The 12,493-nt window shown below is 45.1% G+C and overlaps 1 protein-coding gene across 11 annotated transcripts in view; it reads right to left on the bottom strand.

Moving 5' to 3' along the window:
* The window catches only part of CAMK2D (calcium/calmodulin dependent protein kinase II delta), a gene marked incomplete at its 3' end in the record, with an annotated part of 139,481 nt that extends 127,891 nt beyond the window's left edge, over positions 1 to 11,590 (bottom strand). For 3 of the 11 annotated variants that reach the window (XR_013990783.1, XM_081021996.1, XM_081022003.1), the window contains exons 1-2: positions 10,314 to 11,590; positions 8,649 to 8,743 (exon numbers count right to left, since the gene is read on the bottom strand). Coding sequence is in view for 10 of the 11 variants with exons in the window: in XM_081021996.1 (XP_080878122.1) it covers positions 8,649 to 8,743; positions 10,314 to 10,378 (160 nt within the window). The remainder of the gene's footprint in view (positions 1 to 8,648; positions 8,744 to 10,313) is intronic. The other 8 variants (XM_081022001.1, XM_081021997.1, XM_081022000.1 and 5 more) reach the window with 6 other exon arrangements.
* Positions 11,591 to 12,493: the final 903 nt, after the last annotated feature.

Raw genomic sequence — 12,493 nt, 5'->3', positions numbered from 1 at the left:
TCAGACACAAGGCTGGCCAGAAGTCAAAACGGCTATACACTACCTGAAGATAATACTGATCGCTGGGGAACCACAGCCAAAGAGGGTTATTGCCCTCATCATGGCTTACTTATAGCCATCCCATAGGTATTTGGTTAGCCCCTGTGGGATGACAGATGCTGGACTAGATAGGCCTTTGGTCTGATCCAACCATGCTCTCTGTATGAGTCAGGGTCTTGTTCTGTAAATTACATACCCATTCTAAAAAGCTGAAGCTGGTTTCAACAATCAATGAACACTTGCCAACACAGCAGCTGCCCTGCTGAGTCCTCTCCTCAGCCTGAGGAACGCAGACTCCACAGGCACACAATTGGTGCATATCTTCGTAATATTCTCAATTTAATACTATGAGCCGCTGGACGTCCATTCCAATGACCAAGGCGCTTGCCTCAAACACTTACATACAATTCATAGTCCGAACCCAGTAATTCCAAATCCTAACAACTTCGTGACTGCTCCCTCACACCCCATTTGCTTGGAAAGATACCAGTCGGTAGTCCCAGGGTATCCTTTTCCGCATCACGTTATCCATTGCAAGTGTATCCTGGTAGGAGCGAACTGCATTTCCTCTGGCTGCTGGCCTGGAGAAAGAGTTATGTTCCATCGTTAAGCTAAGTGTATGTGTACAACAGCATTTGTTGTCCCTCGTCTTCCCTCCTTGTTGACAGTTAAACTGTAGGATCTTTGGAACAGAAAGCTGCCCAAGCTCAGAGCCGTCTGTTTACACAGATGGAAGAGAAGCTTGTTTTCCTTCCGCGAGAACGGTTGGGAGGTAGAACACCCCAGCACTGGAACTATTCTATACCAAACTGGCCAAACGGTGACTACACAAGGCTTCCAACATACTTCAGTGTGGCTCCCAGACAATTCCAGATGAAAGACAAGCTTTGTCTCTTCTTTCCATCCCACACAGGGACGCGAGGGAAGAAGGAGAGGTTGGTCTAAACTCCACATGGGAGCCCGAGTTGGCAACTGTGACTAGAAGCTTGGGGTTCAACCCAATATTAGCCACGCTCAGAGGAGACCCATTGAAATGAATGGATATTCATTCCAATGGGTCTACTTGGAGTGAAACAACCCTTGGCCTCTTGAACTATTGCAAGCTGTGGTCCTGGTTTTCAGACAAGGAAGAACATGTCTGCCAGGAAGTATCTTGTGAAACCACCCGGATATAGGTATTTTTGTGGGGAAGTTACACCGACTGGATGTCTCCCTGCCTCTGCCCACTCTAGGGAAATAAGGAATGTTGCATTTGACTGTGCCAATGGATTAAATCCCACACTTTTGATGAACGCTTGTATAGAAATTGAATATTAATAATAAAGAATGAAAAGAGAAGCTGTGGCAGGACACAACCCCTTGAATTTGCAAGCCACAATAATAATAATAATAATAATAATAATAATAATAATAATAATATAATATCCCGCCCATCTGGCTGGGTTCCCCCAGCCAATCTAGGTGGCTTCTAGCACATATAAAACATAATAAAATGTCAAATATAAAACTTCCAGATACAAAGCTGCCTTCAGTTGTCTTCTGAAAGATGTGTAGTTCTTTATCTCCTTGACAGATGATGGAAGGGTTTTCCATAGGGAAGGAGCCACTGCTGAGAAAGCCCTCTTCCTGGTTCCCTGTAACTTCACTTCTTGCAGTAAGGGAACTGCCAGAAGATCCTCAGAGGTGGACCTCAGTGGTCCGGGCTGAATGATGGAGGTGGAGAAACATATTCATTATGAAATATCCCCATAAAAATGGCAACATGCAGGTATTAACTATAAGAACACAAGTGCCCTACTAAAAAGGTAAAGGTACCCCTGCCCGTACGGGCCAGTCTTGCCAGACTCTAGGGTTGTGCGCTCATCTCACTCTATAGGCCGGGAGCCAGCGCTGTCCGCAGACACTTCCGGGTCACGTGGCCAGCGTGACAAGCTGCATCTGGTGAGCCAGCGCAGCACACGGAACGCCGTTTACCTTCTCGCTGGTAAGCAGTCCCTATTTATCTACTTGCACCCGGGGGTGCTTTCGAACTGCTAGGTTGGCAGGCGCTGGGACCGAACGACGGGAGCGCACCCCGCCGCGGGGATTCGAACTGCCGACCATGTGATCGGCAAGTCCTAGGCACTGAGGTTTTACCCACAGCGCCACCTGCGTCCCTACTAGATGAAACCAAATGGGCCATCTTGTTCTCACAGTGTAAAAGCCTCCTCTCACTTAAGTTCCTCAGCAGCTGGGATTCAGATGCATATCGCCATTGGTGCTGACTTAGCTCTGGCCAACCAGGAAGTTCTTGGGGCTGAAGGAACGTGTCTTGTTTTTCCCTCATGCAGGAACAAGGTGGTATTAAATAAATTCAATGGATAAGAGCTAATAAACGATATCCAAACTACGATAGCCATCTGGAACTTTCATGACGAGAAGTAATATGCCACTGAATACAGATGCTTGGGAGCAACAGCAGGCAAGTGCTGTTCTCTTCGTTCTCTTGTTGTATACTTCCCGAAAGCATGTGGGATGCAGGAAACTAAATTAGCTGGACCTTTGTTTTGAGCCAGCAAGGCTCTTTTTCTCTTCTCATGACCATGCTTTGGAGACCGAAGCCGGCTAAGCAAGCTCAGTCTGGCTCGTGAAGGAGAAACCAGGTGTGCAGTCAGCAGTCTCCAAAGAAGCACATCCTGTGGTGAACTTCCTCTGAGCTCAATACATTCCACACTGATCCTTTCAGGGAAAGGCAGGATCTGAGCAGGCTTAGCTACCTCTTGCTCTGCAAACAACTGTGCAAGCAAGACCTTATTGGGCTTTAGAGAAAACTGATGCCCAGATCAAGCTGCCACAATCAATTTTGGACCACAAGCTGGATGATGATGATGATGATGATAATAATAATAATAATAATAATAATAATAATATAAAATTATTTATACCCTGCCCTCCCCAGCCAAGACCAGGCTCAGGGTAGCTAACACCAGATATAAAAACAATTGATTAAAATACAACTTAAAAACAAGATTAAAATACAACATTAAGACCTAGCCTCATTTCAGTAGAAACTCAAATAAAACTTTTTGGGGATGACAACGTCAAATCTTCACCAAGGCCAACTATCCAGACTGGTCCTACGTGGGCCAGAAAAAAGCCAGGTAAGTCCCCAAATAGGAGTTCCATCACAGAAGGAGAAAGGAAAAAGGAAAGAGGGGAAGGGGATCAAGTTGATGAGCCTGCTCAGAGCCCCACCATTACAGAAACAAGTAGGGGTGGGAGAGAAGCTCTCTTCCTTCTGAGTCCCTTTCCTTATCCATTCCAATGGAGTGGGAGAAGGCATCTCCAGGGAGGGTTATTAAAAAGTGGATGTGCTTCGTTTCCCAAGCAGAAGGACAGAAATAGAGCATTGGTTCCTAACTGGTGGTCTGTAGATCTCAGGCAGTCCATGTGAGACACCCAGGCGGTCTGTGGCACCATTCACAAAACCACAAGAGAGATATCAAAAAAATTCTAAAGTAGGGGGTCCATCGCTTGGCTTCTGAAAAAGCACAAGGTCTGCAGTATTTAGCTAATTGGAAGCCACTGAAGTATGGTAATAAAGAAAGTGAAGCCTGGGATGGGGTGGAGCAGCACTGAGCATGGTTGAGCAGGACAAGTGTGAAAGGTAAAGCAACTTCTATTTTGTCTCTCCTCTCATCCATTTATTTTTTTTTTTTTTGCTTCAGCTTCCATTACACGTTTAATCATTATGTCCCATAGAAATATTCTCTTACCTCACCCATACACCTTTTTATTTGATTCAAAATATTTGCTTATTTTATAAAAGCACCTCTTCTACATATTGCTACTAAATTGTGAATTAAACAGTTGTAAACTACTATTCTTGGAACATCAAATTATTTTATTATTCTTCAAAAATGAGGCACTGAAAGAACTATAGATCAACAGACAGACGTGAGCAGCAATTCACATTGAGGTGATTACCGTAGGAACCCAAGCGCTTGAGAAAAAACGTATTACAAAACTGTACATGTTCAGGTGTTGCTGAGATCGCTCACCAACCTGAAATTCACAAGCCAAGAATGCCAATGTAGAAACAGATCCAGAATGCTGATTTACCCATCAGATTTCCAAAGTTGCCTCTAGCCATACAGAGTCACAGAAAGTATGCCCTCAGGATGCCAAAAAATAAATTACAGGTTCTATTCCCTTTTCCTCCTCAAACTGTCTTGCATATGAAAGAGAAGGCATTTTTAGAATCACAGAAAACATTCATGGCATGACAAACAAGCTACTGTTTGACTTCCACTGTGCTCAGCGAGAAAGCCCACAATGTGTGAATTAAATAGGCAATCTTGAAATGTTGTCAAGAGAGATGCACTTAAATATGCAAGAGAGAGATGTAACAGAAGCAATGCCAGTCTTTAAGGTTGAAACATTCCTGAGAGCACAAGCCTGCATGTACAGTTGCTGCCTACTGCTAAAATGCACAATGTTTACCACCTGATGTACACCACTTGATGACTGCAATGTATGTTCATCACTTGATAATCAAGGACTACAGCGGGAGCTTCCCTACACTTTCAAATAAAATGCTTTTAAATAAGAGTCCATCCCCACATTTCTTTCGGCAAATCACATCCCCAATAATGCTGTGATGTTAATGTGTTTTGTAGAACTGGCTCAGAGATTCAAGATCACTATACACACAATGGATACAATTGGGTAATAGGGTCATAATTTGCCGTGGGTTCTTTATTTACAGTGGTACCTCAAGTTAAGTACTTAATTCGTTCCGGAGGTCCGTTCTTAACCTGAAACTGTTCTTAACCTGAAGCACCACTTTAGCTAATGGGGCCTCCTGCTGCTGCTGCACCGCTGGAGCACGATTTCTGTTCTCATCCTGAAGCAAAGTTCTTAACCCGAGGTACTATTTCTGGGTTAGTGGAGTCTGCAACCTGAAGTGTATGTAACCTGAAGTGTATGTAACCTGAGGTACCACTGTATTTAGATTCCTTATTTATTTATGCCCCCTTTTTCAAGGGCTTCAGAGTGGTAGATACAGAACCAGTTACAGATAGGTAGCCGTGTTGGTCTGCCATAGTCAAAACATGAGGTGCTACTGGAAGGAATTTTTTTGTTTAGATACAGAACCCTCATCCCCATACTGGCTGGACCCAAGCCGGCTTCTATTCTGAGATGGGTCTACATAGCAGGCACTCACAGACGATGCTCTATGTCACAAAACATTTAAAATCCTTCATACACATCATTACTCCCTGTTCAGGGAAGTTTTTAATGTGTGACATTTTAATGTATTTTTAATCGTTGTTGGAAGCTGCCAAGAGTGTCTGGGGAGACCCAGCCAAAAAGGCGGGGTACAAATAATAAATTATTATATTATATATTTGTGCCACATCCTTCTTTGAAGGGGCGTGCTAAGGATTAAGATAACTAAATAGTTCTTCAATATGGTATTAAGTAGCACCTCAAGAAAGCTGTAACTTAAAGTGAGGGGGGGGGAGTATTTGATCCCCTGCTAAATTTGCCCATTTGTCCTCTGACGAAGAAATGATCAGTCCATAATTTTAATGGTAGGTTTACTGTAGCTGTGAGAGACAGAATAACAACAGGAAAACCCCCAGAAACCCAGAAGACAAAAGTCAGAGATTGATGTGCATTATGATGAGTGAAATAAGTATTTGATCCCCTATCAACCAGCCAGATGTCAGGCTACCTGGTGTCTTCACTGTATGTAACGAGCTGAGATTAGTTGCACCTGCTGTAAGGGAGAGGTCTTACCTGTAATCCCAGCTCGTTACAATACTTGTACAAAAGACACCTGTCGACAGAAGCAATGGGCACCTCTTATTGTTCTCTTATAATAGCAATGTCACCCACCTGAGAGGTGCTGGAACTGAGCTCCGTCAAGTTCCAGCTGAAAAAAACCCTGTATATATGTATCATACTCTCAATTACCTAAAACCAGGAATTTATCATCCTCTCATCATGATTATAGCTGCTTCTCCATTCCTTTTTCTTCCTTTCCTCTACCCATCTTCATGCATTTGATAGCTTCCGATCTTTAGATAGAATTCCATGTGGAAAATATTATTATTATCATCATCATAAAGAACAAAGGATGCTGTTTTAGACAAAGTCAGACCACTGCTCCATTTACTTCAACAATGTCTACACTGCCTGGCAACAGCTTCTGTAGGGTTTCATAGAGGAGACCTTCTCACTCATACTTGGAGACACTAGGGGTTGAATAAAGTACTATCTGCATGCAAGGCACATGCTGCTAAGTTACGGCCCTTTCCCAATCAAAATATGCTACGTTTCTGTCACATGACCACCTTATTTTCTTTTTCAAGTCAATAAACTATTCTTCAGAAACCCTAGGTAGTATGCTACTAAATCTTACACTGAGTAGACCCACTGGAATGGAATTTGGTTAGTCACAGCTGACTTAAATACATTCATTTCAATGCAACTGAGAGTACGACTTAACTGGATGCCACCCATTAAGGAAAAAATATTCTGTGCCTTTTAAACATTTGGGTAATGTATCAAGATTTGTACCACACAAAGACTTTTGTCTCTCTTTCATACGCGCGTGCGCACACACACACAGCAGAGAGAGATAGAGACTTACATAAACAGAAGGCAAACTTATGCCTGCAATTACACCACTTGGGTTTAAATCCAAAAAACAAAGGCTATGGATTTGCACACTATAGCCACAAAATGGAATTCCCAAGAACGTAACACTCCTAGTTTAACACCACTAAGGGTGGTGGTGAGGAAAAGTTCAAGTGTTACACGAAATGCAGTAATCAACAAACAGTTAGGACTTACAATTTTAAAACGTGAATTACAGAATGAAGATGGGTGGTCGCATCTTTCATTCAACCAACTTTGAGTGTAATTGTGCTTTCATGTTACACATAACTCTTTATCAAGCAATTCATTATAGCTCAGGTATTTAACTACTGGAATTTTTTATTCCCTGCATCTAGCCCAACAACAGTTGTCTATGCTAGGTGTTTAAGCATTCTCCAAAATCTACTGGAAATTCCTTATTGTTCCTTCAACACAATGGTTGCTAAAAATATGACAAGCAAAATTCCATACACATCAGTGCTACACAGTTTGAGCCTGCAAAACCTACTGCAATTTTTAAAATGTTTGCATTAATGTTTACACACCCAGAGGATTAATAATATATTTTAAACGCAAACGTGTGAGCTGCTGAAGTAAAGGTGCACTAATTCTATTCAATTCTATACAGCACATAAATGCCACTGCAAAATATGTGAACTAAAAATGACAAAGAAAACTCTAATAATGTAATATTGCAGCCCCCAAACTCACTCTAGTATAAATAAGAATAAGACTATGATCCTAAACATACTTGCTTGGAGATGCATCCCATTCAAGAGAGTAGAACTTACTTCCTGGTAAACATACAAAAGGATCCCATTTAATTCATAGGACCTACCCCTGAGTAAACATGCCTTGGCTTAGACTGCCAGGCAGGTTGCAGATGGCAGCCTATGAACACTGACTGCTCTCTTGAACTGTTTGAGCTGCCTTAGGAATTCAAGGTACATGTAATGACACACACATAAAATTAGCTTAAAAAAAAACCAAACAAAAAACAACCCAGGCAAGCAAATTCTTGCCCCATAGTTCCCCTTAATATTTTTTTTTTAAAAAATCAGGACATAAATGGAAGGTTTGCACACTGAACAAACACTTCAGTTCATTTCTACGCTCATAAAGAGGCCAGAAATTAACATGGAAAGTACAGATGTTAACAGGGAATAATCCATAATTCTCAAAATCCTCATACAAGCACTTCAGTGTGGATTTACCAAGAATACACCACCATAAGGCCTACTTTCATTAGTTGAAAGAGCCAAGCACACACATACAGTTCCGACTTTTCCTAGACCAGCACCGCTGAAATGAATGGGAAGCTGCCCCATGTCCAATTTCCATCAGAGACATGAATGATGCACTTTGGAGAAAGCTCTGGACCCAAAACAATGGAGCTCATATAAAACCACCACGAAATAAACAGCCAAATCTGGAAGTCGTGAAGTGGAGAAACAATGCACAACGGAGGTGAAGATAATTCATTTAAACATGGCCACTTGGCTCGCAGATCATCTGATAAAATTAGATCTATTTTCAACCAAAAACATGAGTGTAGAAGAAGCAGGGAATTTTCCTCTCAAGGGTTTTTTTCATGTTAAATATGCCAGAGTGAATTAAGTTCATGTGTAAATAAAACAGGAGTGTGCAATTCAATTACAATCTGACCTCCTTTTCTCCAGTAAAAGCTATAGGAAGGAGAACTTATTTCCTCAAAATGCAATAACAGAGCTCATTTGGAAATTACAACTCCAAGTTGTTCGTCTAATTAGCACTACAGGCAATCTCTAAGCAGTATCATAGGAATATGCTAAGTTAAATATGGTCTTCCCAAACACAGAAACACTCACAGTGGGAAAGAGGGGCCCTCATTTTCACTCCATGCAATCAACATTGTTTTATATCACAATGCGCTTAGATCTGCATAAATACAAAATAATTCACATTAGATTGGGAATACCCACCCCTTGCTGATAGCTTTTTAGTGTTGATAATCTTGGCAGCATATTCTTGTCCAGTAGTGATCTTGATACATCTTCTCACCACTGAAAAAGCTCCCCTGTAAGCCAATATATCAGAGAAACATCAGTTTCAAAACGGGGGGGGGGGGGCAGCTGTGCTACTTCATAAATGGTCTAGTAATTTAGAGAGCATTAACCAATTTGAACAGTGTCAATATATGAAGGCATGAGAATGAGCACAACATGGCAATCAGCCCTAATTTGATGGACTGTAACAGTAAATTGTATTTAAGATGTGAGCATAAGCCATATCATTAACAGACTGAATAAATGTACATCTCATTATAAGTGGCAGTATTGACACATAGGAATTGTGTATTTTTCACAGAGTTTTGACTGAAAGGTGTAGCCTGAATATATTCCTGTGGTGGAATTTTATTTTATTTTAGGTACTGATTTTTTTTTTTAAAGCAGTCCCTCCTGTGATCCTGTAAACATGGCACTTTGTGTTTATTTAAGCATAAACACTCATGTCACACTGGAGTGGCTAGGATGCAATAAATCTTAATAGATGCAGTCCTGAGCAAGAGCATTCATTTGCAATTCCCTTGAAGAGGAAGAGCAGTGGAATTAGACTGCTCTTCATGACATGTTCACCATGTTAATACCACTCCTGCCGTCCGGTCAAAGATTTTCAAGTCAATTTATATAACAAAATCACACTGTATTGAATTCACACATTTTTTAAAAAAATGGAAGAGAAGGAGAGAAATGCAAATCAGAAGGGAAAACACAGACCTACTGGATTGAATTCTAAGCACTCCGTCTTTATAGGGAGACTAACAAGCATGCTTCTTTACGTTTCCTAACCCTTGGGTGCAGGCTGTGTGTGTGTGTGTGTGTGTGCGCCATCCCCTTTCAGATTGTGATGTTGTTGTTTTCCTGGACGTTGAAATTTGAGCCACCCACGCTGCCCAGGGGCAAATTGAGTCATCTGTGGCTCTCTCCCACCCCCTGTGCCCCTCCGCAATTTTGTGCCATTATTTTTTCCCCCAACCAGACTGATGGATGTAAGAACACAAATCCCTAATTAACAAAGCGGCGGGCGGGGGAGGAGACCCACGCAGGGAAGCCCAGTCTGCTTTGACAGAGTTGCCCTTCCTTCATGTCTAAATGCATTGTGTATGTGTGTACTGTGTAGATTTGTGTTTGTGTGTTATATTCCACATATTACACTCTACTGACAGGGCTGAACTTTCTGCATCAATAAACGTGGCACCAAATCGTCCGAGGCACAACACGGACCTGGCATGCAAAAGAAGAGAGAAAGGAAGACAGCTGCGTCGCCTTCCAATATGCATCTCTGCTTCTCCCTCCCCTTCCACTAGATCCGGCCATGGAGTTGAACTCTGCTGCGGTTCAAGGCGCCGCACCACCCGATGTGTGTGTTTGTGTGCGTAAAATTCAGCGGCAAGCTTTTTAGCAACGCGCTGACCCTTCTGCCAAGGGCTGACCTAAGGCAGGGATCTGCGCACCTTTCCCCCCTGCCAAGCCGCCTCCGCCAGTATGGTTCTCCTCTCAGCTGTCAACAGCGTGCCCCCCTTCGCTGCCCTGCTCCTCTCGCCACCCCCCGCAGCCAGCCTGTCCCTTTGCTCGCCCCCGACTTACTTGCCGAGCTCCTCGAAGAGCTGATACTCGTCGGTGAACCTGGTGCAGGTGGTGGTCGAAGCCATCGTCCGCCGGAGGGCTCGCTCCTGCTGCGCCACCGAGGAAGGCGAGGAGGAAAGGTAGGCTCGGCAGGGGGCGCGGGCAGGACGCGGCGGGGGAGGGCAGAAGCGCTTCTCCTCCTCCTCTTCCTCTCGGCCACGCTCCCTCTTGGCAGCTCCTTTCCACTTTCCGGCTGACTTGTTTGTTTGCGAGGGTTATAGAGCAGGAGGGGAAGGAGAGCGAGGGAGGGCGGGAGGGAGGCGCGCTGCTCCCCCTCAGTCCCCGCGACCTTCCTCCTTGGCAAATGCTCGGGCGAGCTGTCTAGGGGAAAGGTGCCATCCGACGGAGAGGGCGCAAAGGCGACGGCAGAGGCGCGGAGAGTTGCACGAGGAGCCTCGACGGGCTTGTTAAGCAGCAGCTACTAGGGATCGGAAGGCGAGGTTGTTGGAGAGGGAAACAGGAAAACGGGAGGCGAGGGCGACTCGGACGCCTCTCTTGCCCGGGCGGCGCCTCTGCGCCTCGCACAGACCAGCCCTTCTCCGTGGGCGAGGAAGGGTTGCGCTCCGGGTAAAGGAGCGCAGCAGGCGGGGAGTTGCGAGGAAGCGGTGGCTCGGGCGCTTCTCCTCCTATTTCTCCTCCCTTCTCTTCCTCCGGCAGCCGTCGCCCCGCCGGCTCCCCCCGCTCGCCGCCGCCGCCGCTCTGCGCTGTGCCACACCTCCCTCTAGCGACGGCTAGGCAGGCCCGTTCGCCCGGCTGGGCACGGCGAGACTCGCCTGACCTCTCCCGCTCCTGCTCGCTGTGCCTCCCTTCCTTCGTCTAAGCCTCCGCGGCTTCTACACACCCGCGGGAGGGGACCGGAAAGGTCCTTGCTCGAAGCGATAATCCCGCTTCCTCCCCGGCTCTTTTGTCCCTGGGGCGTGTGAGCACGCGAATGCTCCCGAGAGGGTCGTCTGAATGGGCGAGGGTTGCTTGTTTTGTTTTGTTTCCCCCCTCGGCGGATGCAAAGGAAAGGACGTTGCGGCTCCGTGTGCTCGCACTCGCCTAAACGAAATACTCCGTTCCGTCCTTAATTGCAGGGTTTTGGTGAAATGTATTTCTAATGCCTTTTGAAACTCCGGCCTCTAGCCGAGCCCGCCTTCGGAGGAGAGACTCTTGGGGCCGCTCTTCTCCCTCCCGCTGCTCTCCCAAGCCGAAGCCTCCGCGGAGGGAAGCCGCCCCACCCTCCCGGGTGATTCCATCCGCCCTTCACAGCGTTCCATCCAGTGGCGTCACAATCGACACGCTACCTCGTGCGTTCTACCCAGCCAGTCTCCAGCAGGGAAAAGACGCGGAGGGGGGGGGGACGAGGGAAGAGAGTGGGGGAGAATAAAACGCAGTTTCCGACCTGTCGCGAGATAATGCAAGCTCTTTTAAAGCGGGGGAAAGACATAGAAGAGGGGCTTTTGGGATGTTCATCCTGAATGAGCTAGGATAGCAGGCTCTCGTCTATGACATCCTCCCCCCCTCCACATTCCCAGTTCTAATGGGGAAAGTTCTGCCCTTGTTTAAACGCACAGCATTAGCCCTATAGATAAAAATAGAATATATATAAATGTTGAGAGTCTCCTTCAGATGTAGGGGAGAGTAGACCAGCATGCCAAGGGTGTGAATCTGTGCACACTGACTTGGGGGGTTTACTCCCAGTGAGCTCAGTGGGATTTATTTCTCTGCAGACAGGCCTAGAGCAGAGCTTTCCAAACTCTTCATGTTGGTGACACACTTTTTAAGACATGCATCATTTTGTGAGACATAAATTCAGTTTTACTAGCAAACTGGAGGTTAAGCTAACCCTTTCCCAGCACACAGGGAGCTTTCGCTTGACACTCCTACGCACTGCAACTGACACACTAATGTGTTGCAACACGCAGTTCGGCAAGCTCTGACCTAGAGGGTTGAACTAGTGGAACTGCTGTCCCGTGCTTGTTTGCTAGGAGTATGGATGAAGTGTGTATTGTTTTGCATAGCTACAATCCAGTCTAATTTTTCTAGCAGCACTCCTGTTTCAAAGAATCTATTAGAAAAGCAGAAATGCAGAAGACAAGCTATTCCTCCCATGGAGATGCATTGATTTGAAAATCTTTACCTAAGGTTTCTCCAGAGGA

Source organism: Podarcis pityusensis (genome assembly GCF_964106645.2).
Source record: "Podarcis pityusensis genome assembly, chromosome: 9".
Lineage (NCBI taxonomy): Eukaryota > Metazoa > Chordata > Lepidosauria > Squamata > Lacertidae > Podarcis > Podarcis pityusensis.
Note: the sequence above shows the minus strand (reverse complement) of the source record. Positions and strands in the feature narration are given on the sequence as shown.